The 27,430-nt window shown below is 42.2% G+C and overlaps 2 protein-coding genes across 3 annotated transcripts; both read left to right on the top strand.

Moving 5' to 3' along the window:
* Positions 1–63: 63 nt before the first annotated feature.
* Positions 64–16,048, top strand: LOC308330823 (interferon alpha/beta receptor 1b-like). Its single transcript, XM_080785890.1, has 8 exons — positions 64–401; positions 7,027–7,177; positions 7,433–7,620; positions 9,104–9,264; positions 12,005–12,158; positions 12,761–12,918; positions 13,340–13,512; positions 14,578–16,048. Exons 1-8 carry the CDS (start codon positions 335–337, stop codon positions 14,807–14,809), a joined length of 1,284 nt encoding a protein of 427 aa, XP_080642016.1. The 5' UTR covers positions 64–334; the 3' UTR covers positions 14,810–16,048.
* A 4,405-nt stretch (positions 16,049–20,453) lies between these two features.
* LOC308330605 (interferon alpha/beta receptor 1a-like) lies at positions 20,454–26,995 on the top strand. 2 transcript variants are annotated; one of them, XM_080785545.1, is made up of 7 exons: positions 20,454–20,629; positions 21,206–21,323; positions 21,889–22,070; positions 23,615–23,778; positions 24,583–24,724; positions 25,399–25,550; positions 26,494–26,995. In XM_080785545.1, exons 1-7 carry the CDS (start codon positions 20,581–20,583, stop codon positions 26,944–26,946), a joined length of 1,260 nt encoding a protein of 419 aa, XP_080641671.1. In that variant the 5' UTR covers positions 20,454–20,580; the 3' UTR covers positions 26,947–26,995. The 2 variants fall into 2 exon arrangements, with proteins under 2 accessions (XP_080641671.1, XP_080641672.1); XM_080785546.1 differs by having other exon boundaries at positions 25,399–25,538.
* Positions 26,996–27,430: the final 435 nt, after the last annotated feature.

Genomic DNA, 27,430 nt, shown 5'->3' on the forward strand with positions numbered 1-27,430 from the left:
GAGACGAGAGAAGGACACGCCCCAGATTACTCTGAAACCTCATATAGGCCGAAAGGACAATCGTACGTCATTGGCTGATTGGTCGTCAAGGAGACAGCTTTTGCCCGTTGGTTTGCACATAGCACTGGCCGACACGGCTATGGGACGTATATATGCCCGCCTCCAGTCCAGTCTCCAGCTTTGTGAATTGTGAGTGAGTCACATTCTGTCACAAGATTGAAAGACAGAAAGAGAAAGAGAGAGAGGGGGGCCAGAGAGAGGGTCGGGAACATGTGTTTGTGAAGAAGGGACGATAGAACACATTCATGTGGATAAAAACATACGTGGTGGACTGATGGTGTCGAACATGGACGCTGCTGCTGTGTTCGTGTTTGTTCTCTGCTGCTTCCAAACCAGCCCTGGTGAGTCAACCTACTAAACAACTACACACTTCATAATCACAGCAATGTGTATTGTGTAGTGGTGGTGGTGGTGTTGTGGTTGTTGTGGTTGTTGGTGGTCGTGTAGCTCTGGTCCTGGCTACTCTGGTCCATAGCCCTAATGTTAATTCTGCCCTTAGCATTAGGGCTATGGAACAGAGGTGGTGTGTTTTCTCAGTACATGGTATCTAATATTAGCCTTCAATGTCAGAATCGATAAATACATCTACGAGAGTCTACATTTTAGGCTAGGCATCTGGCCTAAACAATATATTTATTTATACCGGTAATGTAGCTATGGTGTTTGGTGTGGACGGACCATTGATATCAGTTAAATCCTTAGTATGTGCAATTGTGCATGTCACATGTGTATATTTTTCTTATTTTATTCTAGAGAATGAAATGCTTAGGTAATTTAACTCAGGCATTATCATTCTTATTGCAAACGAAATAGCAAAAAAGTTGGTTTGCAGTGCATTATTTATTTATTGTTGTTGTTGTTATTATATTTATTATCATCATCATCATCAGTAGTATGATTAGTTGGGGTGGGGGGGACGCCACCTGTGTCTGTAATTGCAAACAAAATATGGGCTGCTAATATCATAATGGTATTATAACTGGTATGACTGACGTCTCTGCTGTTATAATAGGTTCACAATTTGTGAGAAATTGACTGGAAAATATACTGTGCCACAGTGCCAGCCAGTCACTTCTGTGTTTTTGATTGAAATATTTATTAACAGTTTGTAGAATTACAGTACATTTCAAGCACAAACTCAATTCGAATCACTCGATTCAGATTTTACAGAGGCCAGTTTCGAATTGCAGCCATCCGTAGGTGCCCTTTGAGAGCGGTTTTGAAGGAGTCAAGGGATTCACATGTCTTAATGACTGTTGGTAGGGCGTTCCACATTTTGGTGGCATAGGAGCGAAAATAATTTAGTCCCTTGTTTGTGCCGAATCTGGGTTGTACATGGTTTGTTGCACTCCCTCTGGTGTTGTGGGTGTGGACTTCGTTTACATTAAGGAAGTATTTAGACAGGTACATGGGTATCTTAGTGGTGTATCGAATCTTGTGGACCAGACCCATTGCAAGATGCTGTACTCTGTCGTCGACCCTAAGCCGTCCCAGCCTGTCAAAGTGGGCAGGGGTGAGGTGGGTTCGGGGGGTGAGGCCAAGTAGGAGCCTGACCAGTTTGTTTTGGGAGGTCTGGAGCCTTGTTTTAAGGGCCTTTGAGGTGCTGTGGTACCAAGAGGTGGATGCATAGTCAAAGAAACCTTGTACGAGGGCTCCTGTTAAGGTCTTCAAAGGTGTTTTTGTTGACCAGTGAGGAGATCCTGTAAAGGAATCTTGTTCTTGTGTTGGTGTACATTTCCTGCCTTGAGCTTAACTTCCCTTCATTACCCCCCCTGGACTGCCCCTATAGAGCGCCACTCGCTCATCCCCTGGTTCACGGAAGTAATTTCTCTATGGAGAATAACATGGGCTCATCATAAAATCGTCTCATATAAGAAGTATGGCCCAAAAATAAACAATCTGTCTCGGCGAAATTGTCCATAATGTTGTATCTATTCTTATCGGTATGCTTTTCATGCTACTGTGGTGTGGTGCTGCTATAGCTGAATTTCCCTCAGGATCAAATAAATTATATCTGTGTTTACATACCATACTGAGCACACATCTTCTGCCAAACAGGATTCAAGATCAAATCCCGTCTTCTCTCCTGTCTCTGTCTCTGTCTCTCTCTCTCCCTCTCTCTCTCACTGTCCAGGGGTTGTACTGTATTATTTCAAGCATTTTTTTATTGATTCAATATCCTACACACTAGGCAGTGTATTGGCCGTAAATGGGCAACATTAAAAAATTACTCATATTCACTGTTGATAGATACGTACACATCTGTTCACTTCCCTCATTCAGAGACCCATTGTAAAATGTATGAAAAAATACAAGAAAAATTAAACGTGTATGTAGAGAATAGGATGCTATTGGGTTCACAACTGTGGTTTTTGGTATTTCTGACTGTACCATAGTATAGTATCATACTGTATTATGAGATCGAGAGATTCGAGAATGACATGATATAACCACATTCAAATTGACATCAGTGGTAAAACATGTTTCACCAGGGTGCTGCTTATGAATATTAGGCTATTGTATTGTTACAATTTCGAGACCGAAACTGTTTTGACAGTGTAAGAACAGGATATATTTGTCTGTTGCTTTCCCTTTAACCACAGCAGTGTGATAGCAAATGAAGACGAAAACCTGGTGGTATTTGTTGAAATGTCATTATAGAATAAACATGACATTATGGAGAGACATGGCGTCGACATTTGGATCATGCTCATTGCTTAAGGTCTGTTGACGGTCTCATATTCACTGTTGATATACATAGGTACACAACATATATGTTCACTCATGAGAGACCCATTGCAGGTGTTTTCTCAAGCTAATTTCCTCAAGCTTTTCTAAATTCATTCACTATCCTACACACTAGGCTGTGTATTGGTCGGTAACTAATATGCGATGCGATGCAATGTGCCATTTTCGTCTCTGTAATTCCAGTTACTGCCCAAACGTAACAGAAGGCATCCCTAAAACCACACACGGTCCACAGGCATGTCCTACAGCAACAGTTTCTCCTGGTCCCACAACAGCAGGTGCAGCAGCGAAACCTTATCTCTATGTACCAGTAGCTTTATTTTACCCGCTGATCTGAAGTCCACATCTCCAGCTTGTAAATTGGTCAGGCTGAGTTTTGTTTCACCTTTTTCATCAGACCACAGTTCAATCAGCTATAATTGTTTATGCCTCATGACTCACGAACCCTTGTGACAGAGGGTGTTAGTCACACCTGTTTTGGTTGTAATAACTCAGTGTTGTGCATGGACACGTTGAGGGTTAGATTCGTTTGGGGAGGGGGGGGGGGTCCATGCCGCCTCTGCTTTTGATATCCGGGGTGGTGATATGTTTGTTTGATTGCTCAAATACTTTAGAAATGTAAAAACCACGAGGTACGGTCAGACATTTAGGCTAAAAGGATGGCGCAAAAAAACCTCTAGGGGACTTGTTTCCATTGTGTTTTTACTGTTTTATCCTTACTTAGCTGTAGACTGAATTGATTGAAAGAATAATACCACTCATTCAAATAGAAATACTTACTTGAGTTTAACTATCTACCTAGACATGTACCTACTACCTACAAGTATTAATATACTTCTTAACTGAAAAACACTGGGACAGTACAAAGTTACAAACACAAAAGCAAGCTAAACCAGTGTTGACATGGCTACAGATTCCGAACGATCTATGATACGGAATCTGTCGGCCGTGGCATTCAGAACGTGTTTTTACATGTTGTTAGTGGGAATGAAAACATAGGCGCCCCACCGGAAGAGGAGTACCTAAGTCGGAGCAAACGGGCAACATCCTGCTATCCACATTCTGTTCGGCGCCGTCCCCAAAGGCAAATTCAAAGGAAAACAGGGCTCTGTTTTTTTTTTTTTCGTTTCTTGCCAATGGGGTCCCAGATTGTAATGGCACTAAATTAAGTTGAAGATGAGAGGAACCGAATGATCAAAGCTGAGCGATTTAATGGCTCTTATCGGCTAAGTTTCAAAAAAAGTCGTCCTATATTGCCATCTGACTTCACTTCAGTCTAATCATTGTTGTCACATCAAATCTCATCAGCTTGGCTGGTTGACTGTATTCAGGGATGCGTGTCATGGAATGTATTTACTGTTGTGTTTCTGGGTCTGATTAAGAAACGTAGTGTAGTTAGTTAGTCACACCTTCATACCTGAGCCCAGTGGAATCTGATGAACAAAGGCTTCTGGCAAGGAACACAGAGGTGCCAGGTACAGAGACGGGCAGACCTGTGTTGTAAGCTACAGTAGGACAGGGCAGACTGCATGATATGACCACAAAACAACAGCTGTGTATATCAGTGGTAAAATGGTCCCCAAACGGCGTGCTGTGAGACAAGTCTAGGTGTGCCTTGGGAGTTGACTTGCCCATGATGGGCACAAGTATTTTGAAAACAACAGGTGTATAATAAGATTACAATGAAACTATTATTTTCTTAGATATAATCATATAGAGAGATGTGCATTTTTTCACATGTCGGCGAAACAACACGGATAATCAATAATAAACTAAATGGATTAGTCTGATTAACTACTCAAGCCTATAGTCTCCTGTCGCCAGGTAACTATTCCACAAGAAAACCATTTTATATCAGAGAGTAGAGGGAAATATTGTGCAACCATGGGCTTTGTAGGTCCACTGAGAGCATCAGCACACACACACACACACACACACACACACACACACACACACACACACACACACACACACACACTGACACTGTCTGTGACCTTAATATATTTGGAAGATGTGTAGGAAATTGAAGAGGAGCGTTTGTGAGCACAAGAACAGTCAGGAACAGAGATGAGGGGCCTTCAGACCGTGAAGTCTGTCTGTATGCTGCGTTGTTGTCAGCATAACATGGTTGGTGGTTCAGCTGCATTGATAATACACTATGTCGTCACTGTCTGGTGGAAACCTCGTACCTCCAAAATGTCAACGTTGCATTTTGCGTTTGCTTTTCCGCAGGTGAATGCCCTACTTCGTCTTACACTATTTTCACACAAAAGTAGTGAAAATAGCTGATATACACGTTAAACACTATTTAAAAAAAAAATGTTAAAAAAAATAAAAAAATGAAAAGGAAACTATTTTAGACATGCAAGGTTTATGCCCGACAGCAACATATTTATTAATATGCATCTTATCTACACGTATTGGGAAAAATATCCCAAAATGTTGGAATGAGGAATGAATATTGTCCTGCTGCTTATTAAACGGGTTGCTGTTTTACCCTAGGTTTGTTATCATCTGACCATATTTATTCTATGCCTGGTTACTAGTGGTTACCTTGGTTTTCTATAACAATGGGTCACTCCCTCCATGGTATTATAAATCAGGCTTTAACTGTGACGTGTTGTCATGGTAGATCTTGTTAATACAAACACTGTCCTATTAACCCATTAAGATCCGAGGCTGATTCTATACGTCTTCTAAATCCGAACAATTTTCTTAAAACAAACTGTACAATACTGTATGTTTCTATATCGGTGGTTCTCAAACTTTTTAATGTCAAGGACCCCTAAAATTATATGTATTTGGCCCCATTGTTCCAGGGACCCCCAGATGCAAAGATTTGAGTTAAAATGTTTGCTTTAAAAACAAAAAAATATATATACTGTACATTCAAAGATTTGCACAAATTGTCTCGATTTTTCAGAAATAGCAGATCTATAGCGCTGCACAAAGTGACGCGCTGTGAGGATAAATCTGCTATTTTTAAGTAGCCAATGGAATCTAAAATGACTTTCCCAGTTTTAATGCATTAAAGTTTTAATCCATTAAAACTGGGAAAGTCATTTTTGATTAAAGTTTTGAGTTGGCAGATTTTTTGGTCACTCTCCACGTATTGTACACACACACACACACACACACACACACACACACACACACACACACACACACACACACACACGTCACACACTCACTCACCTACAGTAAACGAACAACACACAGGTTTATCTGGTCTTTCATTTTTATCTCAGCTATTCTTAGATCAGAATCAGATTAATATCTTTGCACTTCAAATAACCATTGGTTCTACGCTCGATTTGTCTCGATGGCCCTGCAATGCGTTTCTGTTCTGCAAAGTCTCTCTCGGTGCAGAATACCTGGTATTTGAAGTGTTCACTTCCTCTCTGGTGTTGTGAATGAAAGTCGACACACTCCGTTTTTATGTACCTCTGATTTTTGTCCAAGAAAGTCAACTGAAGATACTAGATAGATCAAATAATGCTGTTGACAATTCTCAGGAGTTATCAAACCTTTTCATGCCAAGGAGAAGATTTGTGTGGAAAAACACTTTCAAGATTTGATGAAAATATAAAACAAAATAGCAGATGTACTGCTGATGTACTAAGCTCGCAGCACCCCACAAGCTTGTTGTATATCTTCTATTTTTGAATAGCCAAAGCTCAAATCTAAAATTATACGGATGCTTTCTTGGATATAATGGGTTAAACATGGGAAATGTATTCCTTGTTGAGATGGTTTGTGTTGTGCTCCAAGTCACTGCTACTGAAAGAATGTTAAGTGACTCCCATGTTGTACATGTGCCTCCCTGGACCTCCCTAATCTGTCCCAAATCTGTTACAAATCTGGTTGTTGTTAAGACAACCAGGAAGCATTGGATCTGGTCATCACAAATGTTAATTTAATGACCTGGCTACAATGCCTGGTTCTCAGCTTTCCTCTTGTCTCTAGCTCCTACAATGTCTCTCTTTCAGCTTTCTTACTGTGTCTACCTCTTCTACACTCTCCCTCTCGGCTGTCCTACTGTGTGTGTCTGTCTCTCTTACACTGTGTCCCTCTCAGCTCAGCTTTCCTACTTTCTGTCTCTCCGACTCCTACACTTAGTTGTCAGACTTAACTGTCTGACAACAACATGTGGTTGTTGTGTGTATTCGTGTACTACTTATAGGATGTTGTTTCTGATCTGTGTGTTCCCGATTGCAGTCCAGGCAGACGGATCATCACAGGCAGAGCTTTCGGCACCGCACAATTTGACCATGCAGACTATGAACACCCAGTACATTCTGCTGTGGGACTGGTACCGAACCCCTGCTGCTGGGAACCACCCAGTGACTTTCACCACACAGTACATAGCGTAAGTTCCCATGTTACTACTGCAAGTTGTTCCGATACCCATACCAGTATTGGAAAAGCTGCCTAAAATGCTGGTAACGGTATCGATTGAGTTTCAGATACGTCATTCATCACAGTTATCATATTTTGGATGCTTCAGTCTTACTGTACTATTTGCATTATTATTGTACTAACTTGTAGCTGCACTTGCCGTAGCACTTGATGTATTTGATTGATGTATTACCATGTTTTTGTTAACCCCAATTAATAACTCCAGGAAGTACAAGTTGCAGAGGAAGAAGAACAAGGACTGGACGACCGTGTGTGACAAAACAGCAGACACCCGCTGTGACCTGACCCAGTCACAGCTCCACTATCTGGGCATCTTCGTCCTCCGAGTCAGAACCAACCAGGGCAAGACCCACTCCAAATGGACGGACAGAGAGTTCTGTCCTGATAAAGAAGGTGAGAGAGAGAGAGGGCGTGTGTGTGTGTGTGTGTGTGTGTGTGTGTGTGTGTGTGTGTGTGTGTGTGTGTGTGTGTGTGTGTGTGTGTGTGTGTGTGTGTGTGTGTGTGTGTGTGTGTGTGTGTGTGTGTGTGTGTGTGTGTGTGTGTGTGTGTGTGTGTGTGTGTGTGTGTGTGTGTGTGTGTGTGTGTGTGTGTGTGTGTGTGTGTGTGTGTGTGTGTGTGTGTGTGTGTGTGTGTGTGTGTGTGTGTGTGTGAGAGAGTGTTGGAGATGGAAAGGGAAAGGGAAAAGAGATGGAAAGGGAAAGGGAAAAGGAGAGAGGAATGAGAGGGGGGAGATTATAGCCCGAGCAATATATCAGTTTTGTCCATATTCCTACTTCCTTGATTATTTTATGAAAAATATCTCCCCAAATATTAACAAAAGCGATTACTTTGATTAAACTGTTGCACCTCTATAAAGATGTATGAACTGGATTGATATGATTCACTTTTCCATTCTTGGTAATAGTAAGTTCAGCTGTAGTGTTGTGAATAAACTGCAGGGAGAGAGAAGAAAGGAGAGGATGGGAGAGACGGAGAGAAGAGTGGAATCCTGAGCAGTCTGGTTGCTATGTGAACAGGACTCCTGGGAAGACAGCCAGTCTCTCTCTCTCTCTCTCATTGGTGTTTACTGAGTGTCAAATTTGCAGTTGAAGCTGGACAGAATATGCCACCATTCCACTTTCATCATTCACCCAATAATAGACTTGGGGCACAGATATGTTGCTGTGTAATGTCAAATGAATATACCATTATGTGCAGACTTTGTTATTCTGAAACCCTTCCAACAACTTTTCTCCCCAGCAGACCCAAACACACATTCCAAATTCCAATGACATAAACACAAAGGAGAAACTTGGAATGGTTTGTTTGTAATGTGGGATTTGAATATATAAAATAAATAAATAATAATAATAAAAAACATTATTATTATTATTATTAATATTATTAAGTGCCATTATCTCAAATTGCCTGGTCTGAGTTCTAGTTTATGCAGGTAGCTTGAAGCCCCTATGGGAATGGCACATTGTTTGTCAATCAAAACATGCCTTTTATGGAATAAGTAACGAGTAAAGTTAGTGTGATTGTGTTTTGTTATATGATGGTGATATGAAGTGGTTATTTATAGGTCAGTCTATGTGCTAGCCTCCACCATGGAAAAGGAAGTACGTAAGCAATCCACTCGTCAGATGGCAGCTTCGTGGCAGGTGTGCAAGAGGTCGTGGAGAAGTGTGTGTTCGTTTTAAATGTTAAGACATCCGTTATTTGGATAAAACTGTAAGGGGCTTTAATCTGATCGGAATCATGATATCTTTGTACTTAGAAGGTCTTGTTACTTAACTTCCAGCCAAGTCACGTAGAATTGTTATTTTATCTATACGGTAATAATAATGATAAAGATCTATATAACAAATAAAGATAATAATGTCTGTCCTCCCAGCTGCTGTGGGCCCTCCATCCAGAGTAGACGTGTCTCCTGCTGGCTATCTGTTGGATGTCTCCATCTATGACCCTCTGACCACGACCAACTCCTCCATGAGAGACAAAGTGCCCATGATGTACTACCGCATCATCTACTGGGAACGCTCCCAGAATGCACAGGTACATCACATCACCTACTGGGAACGCTCCCAGAATGCACAGGTACACCACATCATCTACTGGAAACGCTCCCAGAATGCACAGGTACACCGCATCATCTACTGGGAACGCTCCCAGAATGCACAGGTACACCACATCATCTACTGGGAACGCTCAACACTCCCAGAATGCACAGGTACACCACATCATCTACTGGGAACGCTCCCAGAATGCACAGGTACACCACATCATCTACTGGGAACGCTCCCAGAATGCACAGGTACACCACATCATCTACTGGGAACGCTCCCACCATGCACAGGTACACCACATCATCTACTGGGAACGCTCCCAGAATGCACAGGTACACCACATCATCTACTGGGAACGCTCCCAGAATGCACAGGTACACCACATCATCTACTGGGAACGCTCCCAGAATGCACAGGTACATCATCTACTGGGAACGCTCCGACCATGCACAGGTTGTTTTCAAGGCAAGGCAAGGAGTTGCAATGCTACAATCTCACAACGCTTGTAGAACTGCTATTTTCACAGAAAGTTCCTCCCAGACAAACTTTGTCGCGATGAGTGGATGCAAATGAGCTTAGTACAGTTTGAAGTATTCTGCCAGACTAACATTAACACCTGGACAATTGCTCCTCATCAATTTAGTACAAAGAAAGGAATGAAAAAAACAAAACCAGACCAGAACTCCCACCACAGGACTCAGGCAATCAATTAATACCGTTGCAACCACTATATTAATGGCAAGTATTTCCTACAGCTGTAGATCCAAAAATCTAAACCTTTACAGCCAGATTCATATTTAGGTGGACGAAGGTGTTGCACACTGAAAATAGCCAATCTACAAGCTTCATTACATCGTGATGAAGTATATCATCAAGCCCTTAACAGTCATTACTTCATTTCAAGTTTTTTTTCCCCCTCACACTACATTTGATGGACTTATTAAATATTATGTTAACACTTTAAGGGTTTTAGATGAATATATCCAAACCACCTAGGCTGCCAGGATTGTTTTATTACCTTTGGATCATAAGCATGTGTTGTTGAAGAGTAAAACATGCGACCATCGCGATGCGACCAGGCTGTGAGGGGTGCTGGAACTACCGTTCACTTGCATTGAACTAATTTTCCCATAAGCCCTTGCAGCCCAGAGCACGCCTCGATTTCCGGTTTCGTCATCATAATGTGACAGTCTCGCCATCAGGTCCGCGACAAATCCGCTCTTTCTTTTTAATTATTGAAGAACGGCGAATTAAACACATAAAACAAATATTGGCATCAAACCATGGATTAAATAGCGTGGAACGTGGGTTATGCAGTAATCTTTTTATACATTTAACATACATATTTTAAGCATGTTTAAATGGTCCTGTAATTATGCTATAGACTACTAGTTTGAATGTATAACATGTGTTCTTCCAGGTCAAAAAGAGTCAAAATTAAATCTGATTCCCACAAAGCCAGTAGAATGTCATCATGTCTATTGGAGAAGTGGGCCAAATGTTAAGTCAAAGTGCAAACTAAGCGCTCCGGGCACATAATGTCCGGGAGGGGATGCAGGGGTTGAGGACCTTGGAACCTCCCCCTGAAGTGAGAGTCAACAGGAAGTCTTTGTGGGTTTACTGCTGCCTCAAGACAAAAACCAAAATATTTGTTCTTTATACACTTCCTCTATTCTGATGCTCTCTATCCCCTCACAAGTAACACCTGGTGCCTCTCCCTCTTAATTTATCTCACACGCACGCAACTAGAGTGCACGCACACACTTTTCATTGTTTTTGTTACTCTGCTCCTGTAGTCACATGGTATGGCAAGTACAAAACAAACATGTATTGTACAAAGGCAGATGAACTGGACTGGGCGCTGATAATTTAGCTTCCATCGACACACACACACACACACACACACACACACACACACACACACACATTATGAATGTCTCACTGTATGGAGATTGGATTTGCTTTCTTTTCAATACCTTTCTAAACTTATTTTACTAGTACTTTGCAGTGTGTTTTATTATATTTGTGTATTGTCCTGAATGTATGCATTGAAGTGAGCAAAACAAATTTCCCTTGTGGATATTAAAGACATCTAATATAATCTAATGTACGGTAACCACTGCAGCCTAGTATAGAGCACCGAAGTCCTGACGTAACTCGCTCATCCCGACGATTCCCCTGGTTCGCGGAAGTAATTTCTCTATGGAGAATAACATGGGGTGATCTTAATATCGTCTACTATAAGCGTTGTGGTCCATCTAAAATCACCTCAATGGGGATTTCAATGCAACTAAACAAATACATGAACCTGGGGACTGACGCCCTCTATTGAAAGTGACGTCAGACTTCGGTGCTCTATACAGTGTGCCCGTAGCCAATTCCAGCTCTAGCTTATTAGTGTTTGTTAAATCATCATACAGGTACTTAATGTTTATATACCAAAATCCGTCAACTCTGTAAAGTAACATGCCATATATGAATATAGCTAATAAGCCAGATGTGACTCAGCCGTTGGCAAAAATAAATTGCCTGCCACACGACAGTGTGATTACTGTGGTATGAGTCTGGCTTATTAGATTTATTAGATTTAGATTTCTTCATTGTTTCCACCCAATATCTTTTATTTTTGTTTCCAACTTTCCACCCAATTTTAGCCCATTCATAGAATATAGTCACCAGACGTTTCACTAGGCACAGAACTCGACCCTTACCCTCTCTGTGTCTTGCAGGGCCTGCAGACCCAGATGGCGAACAGCAGTGTCAACCTGGTCACTCTGCCAGACCTGCAGTCCTGGACCTGGTACTGCGTGAGCGTCCAGACACGCTACGACTACTACCACAAGAGCAGCAACTTCACCACGCCGCACTGCATGAAGACGCAAGGTTCACAGCTTCATATATTACTACATTCACATTTATTACGTTGTCAATTAGACCTGCCACATTTAAACCTGGCTTTATTAGAACCTGTGTGTACATATTTAAACATTTGCATTAAATATTTACTGGATTGGATTGCAAAACTAGCTAAATCTGTTCTCCAAATATGTTACCTGCAATAGCTTTGCTTGTGCTGATAATTGTACTTGTTTTCCGCTGTGCAGACTTTGTGTACTTGTAGTCAGACAATCAAGATATCTCCTCCTATGGTGTGTCTGGTCTGGTGATGATCTAAATCCAACGAATTGACTAAATCTGTCAATGCAAAGACTTGGGTGGTGGTCCTTTTCATATGGGACAGTATGTCGGCATCTCCATTGGTTTTCAATTTGTGTGTGTGTGTGTGTGTGTGTGTGTTTGTGTGTGTGTGTGTGTGTGTGTGTGTGTGTGTGTGTGTGTGTGTGTGTGTGTGTGTGTGTGTGTGTGTGTGTGTGTGTGTGTGTGTGTGTGTGTGTGTGTGTGTGTGTGTGTGTGTGTGTGTGTGTGTGTGTGTGTGTGTGTGTGTGTGTGTGTGTGTGCATGGATGCACACGTGTGTCTCTCCAGGTCCGACTCCAGTGTGGCAGATCTTGCTATGGTTCCTGGCGTCCATGGTAGGGTTTTTCCTGCTGGTTCTGCTGTTTCTGTACGTCTCCTTTAAGTGCTACCACGTTGTGAAGGACACGTTCTACCCTTCCATCCAGCTCCCCGCTCACATCCAGGCGGTAGGAGACCATGCTTACATTATCCACATACAGTACAGTGTCTGCGTACAGCCTCTCTACTGCCATGCGTCCTACTTCACACATAGAATACTTGCAAATAATTCTTTCATTAAGAAATATATAGTGCTTCTCATCTGCTGAGACAGATCTTGAAGCACTTTAAACAAATTTAAATATGTGATGTATATTTATTTCTGTTTTGGGGTAATAACCAAATATGTACCGTATATAGTTTCTGTGTTCATGAAGTTAATGTGATATGATATTGTTTATGTATTGTTTGTCTCATAATCCCATAAGGGATGGGTCTTTATGATAAATTCATTCATTCGACACTGTGATGGCCGCAGTAATTCTCTCTGTTGACTGTTGAATTTCCTCTCTGTCTCTCTGTTTCATCCCTCGTTCTTTTTTCTTTCAGTACCTTAATGACTGCTCCCCCAGCTCTGACGTGCCTCGCCTCCTCACCCCAGAGTCTGACACAGAGCTGATCTATGATAAGGTGAGCATCTGTCCAGAGGCGGTGCTTCTGGAGATCCACGCCCCTCCCCGCTGTGAGACCCCGCCTTTCATGTCTCCGGAGCCAAACAGCAGGTCAGTTTCTCAACCACCGGGTCGGGCCCTTAATGTGGCCTGTGTAATGTTCAGACTGGGTCATCGTCAAGGAGAATGGAGTTATTCATGTTACGTTAAATGTGGAAAACCAGGAAATTTACCATTAAATGTTTACTTTTCCAATGGGGTGGAAACTATATTCCTGATGATTGTGGATGATTTTTATGAATTTATTTGAATTAAGGGTAGGCATTTTTAAGTATGGTCATGTTAAAGCACAGGTTTAAGTAATGCATTTGAGGTTGGGTACCATCTGTATGGTTTTTAAGTTTAGGCATGGGTTTAGTGCTCATGATGTAACTTCACAGCTGGATAAGTAGTGGGTGTAGTAGATTTACTTCGGCCATGCAAGGGAAGGGGAGTATTGTCTGAGACCTGGGTAGAGTTCTCAAATTCTGCTCGAACCCGACACAACCCGACGTTTTCGGGCCGGGCCAGGCCCAAAATGTATGCTAAGCTGGGCCGAGCCTCCGGTTCTGTGAAAATAATTAAAATAAAATCTAGGCCCTAGCGTTCTAACGGTAAGGCCGATGGAAATGAAAGTGGATGTGTTGGATGCAGCTCAAAGTGAACTTTACTCACGTATGTAGTTTGTCGCCGTCCGACAATGGGGCAAAACTCAATAAAATATTGGCGATCAAAAATCGGCGAAAGTGGCTTTTTTTTTGGCTTAAAAGTATGGTCATTTTTCGGCCCAGCTCAGTAGTGCCCAGTTAGGGACCGGTTTGGTCCAGGCCTTAATTTTCAGGCCTGTTGAGAACTCTAGCCCTGGGGGAGGAGAATTTTTCTGAGCTGGCCGCTCAGGTGGTCATGATATGCACATGGGCAGAGCTGTTAAGTGTTGTCTTGCTCAGGGACACATAAGGACATGTAGACTGGGCGACGGCCTCTATACACACGCATCTATGGCCAATGACTCAATGTACACAACCTTTGGATCAATCTAAGCAAGTGCACAACACTAGTCCTCTACGTTGTGACTGTGTGATCCTTGTGCGGTGGCAGTAGTAGAGAGTTCTCAGACTGATTTGTTTTTTTGTCCAGTGGGAGACACAGCCGCCAGGGCAGTGGAGGCAGCAAGGACTCTGGAGTCTATTCCACAGAGGGCGGCTCTGGCCCGCGGCAGCCACGCAGCACGCAGTCGTCTGGGGGTCTGGAGGGCTCGTGGCAGGGCCCCTGTTCCCTGGAGCAGGTCAAGATGGAAGCCGTGGGGCCCGAGCCCAGGGGCCAGTGTGCCGCCATGGAAGACGAAGGTGTGATGGACGTAGATGTTTGAAGGGGTGGATGGATTGTGCAAGAGGAAAAGACGGAGAGACCAAAGAAAAGAGGAGGTATTTGGAGACTCTGAGGATCTTGGCATAGTACATTCAGCTTTCAAGAATGACTTGTCGGTGGTATGGAAGTATGACCACAGACTTCTAAAATGTACACTGAAGCAGGATGGATGCAGGCTCTCTCTGTAGTCTGTACACAGTAACATCCTCACAGGGCGTAAATTCACAAAACGATTGTGCGGATTTTGGGGCCAAAACCTGTCCAAATGAGACAAACTATAATGTCTCCCCACAAGGGTTGAAATTAGGCCGGGGTAATGTCGATATCAAGATAGACTGGAATGTTAGTATCATCATATCATGATATATCATTCATAAGTATTTTCCTAGTTTTAATCACTTCAGCCATTATTTATACTTTTCAAAAATCGTCAAAAGATTTCAAAATAGCGGAAATAATATCTTTTTTTTTTTTTTTTAAGAAGGTAGTACTATTGTTAAATTTACAATAATATCGTCACGATATCAGTATTGTTACGATAGCTATTGAGGTACTGTATTGTGATATTTGATTTTCATAATGTCACCCACCCCGAGGTGAACGCACCCCTAACTGCACTGTTAAGAAAATAGTGTCTTGTGGTATTTGCAGTTGTACTTGGGTGATTCATTACTCATGGTGCTATCAGTGCCCGCAGTTCATTCTTTGTGAATTCAACCCCCGAGAGTGTAGAAATTGACCCAATTGGACCGATTGGATTCTTTTACACACAGATTTAAGGGTCCATGTGGGCACATAGAGGATATTACACAGAGGATATTACAGTGTGCCTCGCCTAGACTGAGAGAGAACTTGCAGTCAGCTACAGCCCAGTAAATGTTACTGGAATAACCTCTGAATAATTTATCTGTGGTTTATACAGAGGGGTCAAAAAGGCCTTATTGTCCACAGATGACAAACAGGGTGCTGTTCAGGCCGTGCCTCACTCCGCCTAATACCTGTCATTTTGACAAAGTAAGTAGTCCATGTTATTTCACATACTGTACAATATTAACGTGACAGTGTATGGCTGATGGAAGGAGCGCTCCTCAATGACAATTATCATGATTATGGTCCGTGGATGGGATGGGTTGCCCTGCTGTTCCATTTTTGTCACAGCCTACAGGCTATATGTGCATATTAAAACACAATGAGATTTCTTTCAAAATAGGAGCTCGGGGTGCCGGGCAGATATGGCAGCTTTTACTCTGAAAACCCCCATCCCCCTTCGGTTCCGTACAAATGCAAATGCATAATGTTGCTTGCTTACCTCGCGATGATTATGATAAAGTCTCTCTAGAAGCATTTCTATTCTAAACGAGAGGCATGTTGAAGTCAGAAATTAAGACGGAAGTATGCCCATCTGGTCAAAACCTGGAGAGCTCCCTAGATTAGGAGAGACGAGCCATTCTTTCTAAGCCGTAAACAAGGAAGTGAACGGCAGCGCGCATGCGCAAACAGCAAGAAGTATGGTGCAGAAGGAGAGGCCAAACCATTTTTTGTCAATGAAAAAGCGCTAGGAATTCCTCTGGATCCGTCTGTTGAATTTCATAATTATGATGTTTCCACACGTCCTACGTTCTGAAAGTGTTGTGCTTTTGGCAATGCTGGTCATTGCCAACCAATGAAAACTGTGTGCGTATATCTGACTGTGGACCTGTTCTATGTAGTTTGTGTCTTTTCGTTTGTATAGGGTTCCCAGACTACCCACCAAAAAAGATGAACTATGACTATCTTGAAGCAGTTTTCCGGTCATGGAAAAGTCTGAAAAAATAGGACAATAACTAGTTTTTCTGATGTGTTGACACATTAGGCTTTGTTGGGCAGAAATCAGTCAAGATAGAATCATACATTTTAGGTGAGCATCTTGTCTTGAAACCAGTAAGGCTTCCTTGTGCACATGGGTGTGTCATACAGATCTACAAGTTCACAGTGCGTCATGTTGGTCCAATTTTTTGATGGCAACTGAGTGAAAACAGGAGCATTTGAACATGACCTTCATTTACTAGTCCCAAGCAGTGGGATTTCCTGTTTGCTAGATTAAATAAATAAATAACACAAGATATATATATATATATATATATATATACACACGTTTTTTCAGTTGTTTTTTTAAACTAATATAATTTTTTCATAAATTCTTCAAAAGAAATTGTGAGCTGTTTTCACTAGTCCGGGTCACAAGAAGACATCAAATTTCTCTTTTGGGTCTCGAGCTAAAAGGTTTGGTAAACCCTCTAAACCATCCAAATAACAATCCACTGTATATTATAATACTGTAATATGAATATACAGTATAATAATGATAGTTGTGGATTACATAACATGTCCTGGTAAAACTGCTTATTGAACAGCGTGGGAGTATGTGTCACTGTCTATAAAGTTCAAGCTGGTCAAGTGAAGTTTATTATCATTAGAAACATTACTGCTTCAGTAAAAGTGTCTGCATGTGACTTGTCTACTCTACACTGTAAAATCCTCTGTTTTAATTTCACTCTGAGACTATACGGGTCCATTTGGTTCCAATTGTACGCTAATATGGGAGTTACAGACCTGTAAGGGTCCGTTTGTACACCAGGCTTTTCAGTACACGAATACGCACACACGTGCACGCGCAAATTTAGGTCCAGTCCTATTTTAAGTGCGCAGACGTGGGGTTCGCGTTTTAGGGTAAACGCGCACAAAACGTTAGCGAAAAGCCTGGTGTAGACCGGCCGTGAGGATTTTACTATGTACCTGCTCCATTTTTTATTGTTTGACGTGAACAAAAGCCAATTAGTGTGGGCGTGGGCGCAACTGCGCATGTGTGTATGTGTGCATACTGTATGTGTGTGCGATTGTGTCAAACCAAAACGTATGGAGTTGCAGAGGCCTAATGTTCATAGTGGTTGCCCGTGGTTACATGGGAACATCGTCCCTCCATTACAAGTCAACGTCCAGATTCCTATGCTGTCACCATGGTAATTGTTAACCACTGTCCCCATATTGCCACAACAGGTCTCAGATGAAAGATTTGTATTAGAAATTCTTTCCAGTTGTGAACAAAAAAAAAGGGATTTTCTGTTAATTTCCTGTATTGTGCATGTACATAATGTGTGTTTGAGTCCGTTATGTCTTGTGTTTGATATACAGTAAAGACAAAATGTAGCCTGGGTTCCAGCCTGATTCGCAACGAAGTGACGTTTTCAGATCCGCGGAACGCAGCGAATCAGGCTGGGACCCAGGCTAGTATAATACAGTAAAAAGGCTAAAAGTTAGAGAGAATGTCAGATAGACAGGAAAGGTGGGAGAGAGAGAAGTTATGACATGCAGTAAAGAAAGAGCCTCAGTCGAAATCGGACCGGGCTGCCAGAACGATTATTGCCTTATTTATGTGGTATGTCAGTCACCGTAGACGTAGGGTCCAGTTCAACCACTTTAAGCCTATTTTATACTTAGGATATTCGACAATAGCCAATCTACAAGCAACACATCACAATCATGCAATACATTGGCCCCTTTTCCACCAACAGTTCTAGATCCTTGGAACTATGGTGCTTTCACGGAACATGCTGCGAACCGGCTTGTTTTTCCACCAGTGTAAAGAAAGACCCATTGAAATTAGGGGCAGGTGTCCCCAGTTGCCCCAGGTTCGATTCCAGGGCTGGCCAGTAATGTGTCTAATATGACCGGTCAAAGTGTCCATTTAACAGGGGAAATTCAATCGTCAACGGTAATTACAGTGTCACTTCTTTTTTTTTTTTAAGGTTTTTTCCGCTTGCTTTTGCCACTGGCTATATCCTGTAGAGCGCCCACTTTGGTTCCCAGTTCAGGGCAAAACGACCAACTTTTAGGTTTCTGAACCAGTTAATTTTCTGTGAAAACATTCGGAACTCGTTCAAAGTAACAGAATCGGTTCAACTCCGGTGGAAAAGGGGCCTCAGTGAGCTTGTAGATCTTGACAAATGTACAATACAAATCTCCCCGGGTCCCTGGCACAAAATCTTTGCAGATGGGTGTCCGCCGGCAGATACATATCATTGTGCGGGTCCTTGACGTGAAAATGTTTGAAAACCACTGTGGTATGTGCTCTTACCCGTTGAGCCCCCGTTATGTGAGTCTTTGAATATATTTTTATTCTCATTTTATGCATATACATTTATGATTCTTGTGGAATCTTGTGGAAAGCAATGCCATTTCTGTTTTATTTTATAGTTTTGTTGTAGTTTCTATGGTTGTCCGAGGTTGTTCATCTCTTAACGAAGAAAATAACTGAATCGATGGTTTTAGCACCTATCATACTGCTGGCCGTCCTCGTGGTGTCGTTTGTGAACCTTTTAAGGGCATCAACGTTGGGACGCAATTTATGGGCTTTATAATTATTATTATGGACTAATGGTCTCACTTGTACAGCTCATTCAAATATCCATTCATCTAATCTGCTTAAGCTTTATGACATACAAATATGTACTGCTTTTCTCCACGAAGCTGAAAGTCTAAAGGTCATGATAGACGCACAACATGTTGAGGTGATAAAGGCGGATGGGGAACTGACACTATAGAATCAATATTAGATCATTACATTTTTAATTTGACTGACTGTAAAATGCTGCTTAGTCTTTTGTTGCAACCAGTAATTATACTCTTTCCACAGACTTGAGATATGCAAAACACAAACTTCTTAAAGATAATTAATTCACTGTACATGGTACTGTATAGTTGTGCCAGCCAATCACATACTAATGTGATCATTCCCTAAGGGTGTGACCCTTAGGGAATGATGATCCAAAACTTTAATACCGAATCTTTACCATGATAGCATCTTTGTCCAACATACACACTGTAGGACACAACATTTATTTACAGCTTCAATCCAAACTCAATATGTATGTGTTTGTTTTCAACCCATATTAATAGAACCCTAGTCTGCCTCGATATGTTGCCAGTCTTTGATGGCATGGTACCAGTCTTTGATGGCATGGTACCAGTCTTTGATGGCATGGTACCAGTCTTTCATGGTGACCAAGTGAATCTGTATATACGTTTACTGTGAAGACTGGTGTACCTGTGAAGTGGATGCTGTTAGTCCCAAAGCTGCTTATAGAACCATGTTAATGGACAATCATTCATATTAAAGAAATATCTAACAAATTCTATATGTCAAAGTGCTTCATTCATAGATTCCGATATAGAGCATTAGTCACCGACAAGGAATCTAAGTTGATACTTATTAGTTTTATTTTATTTACAGTGCATTAGGGCTGCAACAAATCTTATTGATTATTTTTATTAAATAATCTGATAAACCATTTAAGCACTATTTTCGTACAACAAACTAAGCTTATTATTATTACTACCAATCAATAATTTATGTAGCACTAAACAGGTCTTTATGCTACACTCATAGAATGCATTAAGAGCAGAGCAGTTTAACAATATAAATAATGTACCGGTAATTGTTATGGTCAGATATGCTGGTACTTTAACATTTTCAGTTGGTTAAGGCATGTGTGCGGGTGGTACGCTGTTTGTCTTGCATTTCCTGATTTATTTCTTCTGTGACTCAAATGATTTGCATCGCAAAAGCTCCCTCAGTGAATAGTGGGAGTGGTCTGTACTGTACTAAACACAGCAGCATGCTGTGTGTGTGAAGTTAACCCGCTGAAAACACTTCAAATCTCAACGTTAGAACTCCACTTCAGGCTTTCACACAGAAAGACAGAGGAGAGGAGGATCAGGAATGAAGTCTAAGAGATGTCAACAAACCCACGAAACATCTGGACAGCTTTCCTCTTCTGCTCTGGTGAGTTCTGTCACACAGACTGACACTGTAGACACATAATTAAAGTGAAAGTGAAAACCTTCTGTCTGTACATGCACGGCTCCATTGAACTGACTTAAAGACGGTGTCATGGAGGTTAAATTATTCCTCTGGTCAAAACAAGCTGGTTAACGGCTGTGGAAGCCAGGTACATAGATATCTGAAAAACCGGTTAAACATGTCACATTTCCTCCATGCAATCTACTTCCTGTACAGACCGATGGTGGCACGTGTGTGTGTGTGTGTGTGTGTGTGTGTGTGTGTGTGTGTGTGTGTGTGTGTGTCGCGCGCCTGAGAGAGGTAGCGGAAGCCTTTGATAGATGCTCCTGAGTCCTATCAAAACATCAAGAATGGGCTGTATTGTTTGTACCCATTGAACAGTTCCAGTGGATGTATGTGGATTGTGCACACTGCATGCAGAATAGAACAGAATATTTTATCAGCAACAATTAAAAGCACATTATCACCAATTAAAAGTGACAAAAAAATAATAATCTAAAGTTTTACATTTTAAGGTCCATTGTCAGATCCAGTGGTTTATGTTGGTACTGTGCACAGTGTCTGCAGGTCTGCCTTGTCCTCAGCATCTGAAGATGGATGCTGTCAACACTCACTACGTCCTCCGATGGGACTGGAACCAAACTGGTGCTGGCACCTTCACCGTGCAGTCCACACTGTGAGCACACACACACACACACACACACACACACACACACACACACACACTCACTTTCTGACACTCTAATTCTGACTCTTCTATTTCCTTATGTGTCTCTCAACCACCTCCGTCCCGACATCCACTTGTCTGATTATCTCTGTCCCTCTATATTTCCCTTCTTTTTCCCTCTTTCGCTTTGTGCTTCATCCTCCTGTCTGTCCCCCCATCTTTCTCTGTTTCCCTTTGTCTCTGTCTCTCTTACCAACTAATAATAATAATAATACATTTTATTTATAAGGCGCCTTTCAGGGCACTCAAGGTCGCCGTACAGGTTAAAACAGTACAAGTTAAAAGCAGAACAGTTAAAAGCAGAACAACTGTCTCTACTAGTATCTTTCTCTCCATATTTCTCGCTTTCTCTCCGTAGTTCTCTCTGTCTCTGTCTCTTATCTCCATCTCACTCTATTTCTGTTTCCTTCGCGGTGTCTTTCTCCTGGTTATACATTGTTTTAAGTCGTACTGTACATCATGTGTTTCTGTACTGTATGTTTGATGTCTGTCTGTCTGTCTGTCTGTCTGTCAGGGATCACGAACAGAATGAAGAGTCCTATACCAGCTGCTGCAGCAGTCAGTCAGAGACTTGGTGTGACCTCTCACACTGCCTGGATTACGATGGGTCTTATGTCCTGCGGGTCAGGGCAGAGGGCAGAGGTCAACTGTCCAACTGGACCTTGCTGAATGGCTCATTCTGTCCTGATGAGAATGGTAAGCAATAATGTCTGATTTATAGGAGAGACGGACAGTAGGAAAGCTGAGAGGGAGACCGTATATCACGTGTTAGGCAGTCCTTTTGGTGACATAATGTGCCTTGCACACAAGTAGGCCATGTATAGCCTACTTGCGTCACTGCTTCCAAAAAACTATAATATATATTGTAATGACGACATAATGATGTTGCCAGAGATGCTGGTCCCTGATTGGGCTACGGTCTTAAACAAGAGAGGACACCAACATACATACATACATAATCCTGTGCTCTGCTTGCGCAAGTAACAAAACAAGGGGACTCTCGTCTTTAGAAAAAACGTCCATCTTTATCTTTCATACCAGTGTCATCTGTCCAAACAACATTTAAAGTTATTTTGCCATGGGAAAACATTTACTTACTTTTTTTGTACACTGTTAAGTGGTTAATCAGACTAATACATTTAGTCGATTATACAAAAAGAATATTACATATTTTTTTTGTGAGAACATCTCCAACAGATGTTTCACCAGCGTTTTGTGTTTGAATACATTCCCTGAAGAAGACCTGTATCAGGTCGAAACACTGGTTTACCCTTATAATATTTGTTTACATCATGGCACAACCTCTTTCATCATTTTTTGTACGTGTAAGAACACTCCGCTGAAACTGGCCTTATCTCCTCCTCCTCCCAAACAGGAAGAACAGATGAAGACAGTACTCCTTTCAGTGTTCAGTTCTCAAGGTCACAGTCCTCATTAGTGCAATGCCCAATCTATGCTCCGTCGGCCGGTGTCCGTCGGCCGGCCAGCTTTCTAATAACAATTCACATTAGTTTATCTTGCCCACTCCATTAAATTTTTCCAGATAGTATTTTCTCCCCTTCATATCCCAAATTGGTAATAAGCCAATTCCCTGTCCCCCTGCTTCTCTGAGTGGTCCATAGCAGTTCACTCAATATCAAACATGCATGATGTCACAGACACACAGTTACAGTCCACTCTTAGTTCAGTGTATCAATGAATGGACCATTGTAAGCGCTTTGAGTAAGCACTCAGAAATGCAATAAATGCTCTAAAAATGAAATCCATTATTACTAGACCGCTGCCCGGATGTAGAGCACTCAGTCGGTAACGACGGAAGTTGGAGATCCAAGCCACACCCGGCTATACAATACCCTTTTTTACCCGTGTCAGAGTACCCGTTCCACCCATCTGTCTGTGTCCTTTTATGCCCATATATGGAGATTTCTGTAGCTTCTTGCTCCATATATGGAGCCTGGGCAGGGGGCCCTGTCCAGATCCCGGGCAAAGGCCTTTTGTGGTGGTTCTGGACAAACGTGGGTCCGACCGACTCGACACTGGGCACTGGTGTGGCACCCTGTGGGGTTGTGGAACGCGTGTGTCAAATTTAAGTCGGTGGGGCGAACATTTCTCGAGTTACGTGCATTACGGACGGACGTACAGACATACAGAGACGTGCTATATTTATAGATAGATAAGATGTATTAGAAGAAGTTCCACTCACTAATTGTGGTGTATCTGTGATGTTTCCCTGGTTACAGCAGAGCTTGGCCCGCCGTCCCAGGTGAGGGTGGAGCCGGGCGACGCCTCTGTTACTATGAGCTTCAGGGAGCCAATGGCGGACGACAAAATCCCGATGAGTTTCTTCCTAGGTCAATCAGTGTCTTTCAGGCTTAGATACTCGAGGTCAGACACACCTCAGGAGGTGAGAATGCACACACACACACACACACACACACATACACACATACACACACAAACTGTGTTCTTCTGGATCGGACTAGTGAAGAAACACGGGGATGGTTACCGTATATTAGATAGTCGATGGGTGGCTCTTCCAAGACAGATTTTGCGCTCTCATTACTGTCCATTCAAACTCTAGACGGGCCTGCCCCACAGTTATTGATCAATATGGCTCTGTCCGGTATTTCATATTCCATACTAATTGGCTAACATATTGGCTTCCAAAGTTTGCAGGATTGGCCCGTTTAATTTGAAGTGCCTCAAATCATGAACATTATAGTTATTTATAGTTGAATAACGTTATAGTTATAACCTTGTTATAGCACCACCAGCAGGTGGACTTTTGTAAAACATCTTTTGAACAAAATGCCTCAAATCATGACTTTGGATGTTGAATTGCCATCAAAGGCCAGAATAAATGGCACACAGACATGAAAGGTTTGCCTGTCAGGTTAGAAAGCCTTCCCTCAATAAGCTGCTTAACGCTGCCCTCTTCTGTCCAACCAGGGACATGACTTCACTTAGGGCAAATGTTGCCAGTCATGTTAAGAGTTTAAAATACTCCTATTCTGTCAGTTAACCACCTGGCCTCCCTATATTGCCTATGCCATTATAGGCAGAAATTGTTAAAAAAGACCTTGGCATTATTGTACTTATGTTTATGACATTAAAACACTGTGTGTGTGTGTGTGTGTGTGTGTGTGTGTGTGTGTGTGTGTGTGTGTGTGTGTGTGTGTGTGTGTGTGTGTGTGCGCGCGCTCCACAGCAACATGAGAAGGAATTTGAAGCTACACATTACATGGTGTCGCTGGAAGCGAGAACAGAGTACTGCTTTCAGGTCCAGGCCTACAGTGAAGCTTATGAGAAATGCAGTCCCTACACCCAACCTCAGTGTGTCACCACCCTGGGTAGGTCTGCCTGTCTCTCTATGTGTGCGTGTGTGCTGTGCTGTGCTGCGTGCATGCTGTGCTGCGTGTGTCAAACAACCCCAAGTCAGTGGTTCTCAAAGTTACAGTATAAGGGTGTATTTGGTTTATAACTAGCAATAATTTGGCTGTGGACCCCCATGAACCCCCTTAAGAACCTCTGGGGTTTCCCGGACGCCACATTGAGAACCACTGGAGTAGGAGTGGACAACAGAGAGGGTTTTTTGTGTACTGAAACCCTCCTGCCGGAAGTTAGTCGGGGGTCTTGAATGTTGAGTCTCGTAGCTAGATACTCCTGGAGATCGGACATAGTTGGAGTTTTTTTTTTATTATTTACTTTCTTTATATGGTGATTTTTTTTATAGAAGTGTATATTTGTACGTCTCTATGTTCTGATGAATTGAAAATGGTGGACCCTGTAAATAAGTAATGTTTTATCATGGATCGTCCACAAAGTAACAGTTTTTCTATTGACTTGTGTTTCATTTGAAATGTACTGTAACTATACGGTATTCTGCATACTGTGAAATAAAAACTTCAATCAATCAATCAATCAATTCTGGTTGGAGATTCTGGAGATTGTTGGTTGAATTGTTGTATTTTTCTTATTTCTTCTTATCACTCCACTCTGACGACTGTTTTGTTTGCCCCTCCAGGCACCATTCTGCTGTGGCAGATTATGCTGGCAGTGCTGCTGGGACTGGGAGTTCTAGTCCTGATGACTGGACTAGTGTATCTGTGCTACAAACAGAAGAAGAAACTCTATCTTCACTATGCAACACCCAGCAGCTTACTGGTAATGCACTGTGTGTGTGTGTGTGTGTGTGTGTGTGTGTGTGTGTCCACCAGACATACTTAATTTGTCTTGCTGTAATCCCACAGGTGTTTCCAGATAAATAATGCTTTTAGATTGGCTACGCAAGCTTGTAGATCGGCTATTTTCACTATTTTAAAAAGGTTTTAATAATAAAAATGCGAACTGTTTTGGACATACAGTAGTTCATTCTGCAAGCGAGTGTTGCACAAAAGTAGTGAAAACAGATGATCTTCAAGCTTGTGTACAGATCGGCTATGTTTCACTATTTTTAAATGTTGTAAAGAATATACAAAAAATCACACCTGTGTGAAGTGAGTGCGTTCTTATCATCGTACATCATCACAACGTAAAATAGACACTATGCCTATTTGCTCAGACACTGACGTAAAGTTCTCTGTTCATTGTCAATGGGAATTCAATGTTTGTGTAAGACAAAAATAGACACAGACACATATGACGTAAAATTCTCCATGCATTGTCAATGGGAATTTAATGTTTGTGTAGGATGAAAAACTACACTAAAAGCTGAATATAGGAGGGGCTAGCGCCCCTCAAAAAGAGGTTTCTGCCGGACATCTCTTATCTCCAACATTCAAACGTTTTGTGTTTTTGTAAATTAACGGCCTATACACGATCACACTACAGTGTCACATAGAACAGTGGTTCCCAAAGTGGGGTCCGGTGACCCCCAGGGGTCCTTGGGGTAGTTCCAGGGGGCTCCAGCTAAATGATAGTTTGGAACCAAATGGACCCTTATGGGACTGTAACTCTGAGAGTGTACAAATTTGTAATGTAATGAGGGTGGGACGATATACTAAGGTTTCCACTCGACAGCAACGATATCTACTTTACGCAAATGAAACATTTTCTCCACTGCATGATGATGATGATTTAATGATGATTTAATGATTTTCATTTCCATTCTTGCACACAGGAGCCTGCCATATCCCACACTCTCCTGCTGGAACCACAGGCAACAGACTGCGTCTTGGTGAATGTGGTTGCTGTGGAGATGTTGGATCGGGAGATGGATGGGAACGTGGAGGAGGAGGAGGAGATGGTGGCGGTGGAGGTCAGTGGAGGAAGAGGAGGAGACGAAGTGAACTGTCAGGATTCACGTCAGGACTCAGGCATTGAGTCTGGGGAGGACAGCGGACAGAACAACAACAACCCCCCACACGTCCACAAAACATTCCAGAGGTTGCACTCAGACGCTGCTGGATCAGGGGCCGAGCTCCCAGAACTTCTAAACAGTGCTGCACCTGGTTCCAAGCTCCTAGAACAGTGTTTCCCAAATGTTTTAGCTTGTGACCCAAAATGGAAATGTGGTGCCTCCCCAGGTCCCGAACTCACAAAAGTAGGCCTACATCATGAATTAATCACTTGAGCCTTATTTAAAAGATTTATTATCTGCACGTTGGGTGAACTAAAGATGCAATAAATGGACTGCATTTATATATCTCTTTTATCCAAAGCGATTTACATTACAATGTACACTATGTCACGTTCACCCATTCACGCACCGATGGCAGAGGAAACCAGGCAAGGCGCCAACCTGCTCATCGGTAGCAGTTAGGGGTTCAATGTCTTGCTCAAGGATACTTCGACACTTGCCAGGAGGAGCCGAGAATCGAACTTTCGGATTCCAATGCGGCTGCTCTCTTGAGCCTCTTCACTAGCTAAAAAAATTGGAAAATGGTAAATATAGTATGTATGACAGAAATCTCAGTAATTTGTATTCTTTTTATTCATCATCATCATCATCATTTTTCGACCGTGGTCGAGATCGTGGATTTCACAATATTACGCCAGACTTCCCGGTCCTTCATTGCCATCCCCAGTTGATGGTATATAAACTCATGTAGATTCAT

Source organism: Protomyctophum bolini, assembly GCF_963924005.1.
Source record: "Protomyctophum bolini genome assembly, chromosome: 16".
Lineage (NCBI taxonomy): Eukaryota > Metazoa > Chordata > Actinopteri > Myctophiformes > Myctophidae > Protomyctophum > Protomyctophum bolini.

Coding starts and splice junctions, on each gene's coding strand:
- LOC308330823 (XM_080785890.1), top strand. CDS start 335: ATGGTGTCGAACATGGACGCTGCTGCTGTGTTCGTGTTTGTTCTCTGC. Junction 7,178..7,432: donor TTCACCACACAGTACATAGC/GTAAGTTCCCAT, acceptor TAATAACTCCAG/GAAGTACAAGTTGCAGAGGA. Junction 12,159..12,760: donor GCACTGCATGAAGACGCAAG/GTTCACAGCTTC, acceptor GTGTCTCTCCAG/GTCCGACTCCAGTGTGGCAG.
- LOC308330605 (XM_080785545.1), top strand. CDS start 20,581: ATGTCAACAAACCCACGAAACATCTGGACAGCTTTCCTCTTCTGCTCT. Junction 21,324..21,888: donor TTCACCGTGCAGTCCACACT/GTGAGCACACAC, acceptor TCTGTCTGTCAG/GGATCACGAACAGAATGAAG. Junction 25,551..26,493: donor GCTTACTGGTAATGCACTGT/GTGTGTGTGTGT, acceptor TCTTGCACACAG/GAGCCTGCCATATCCCACAC.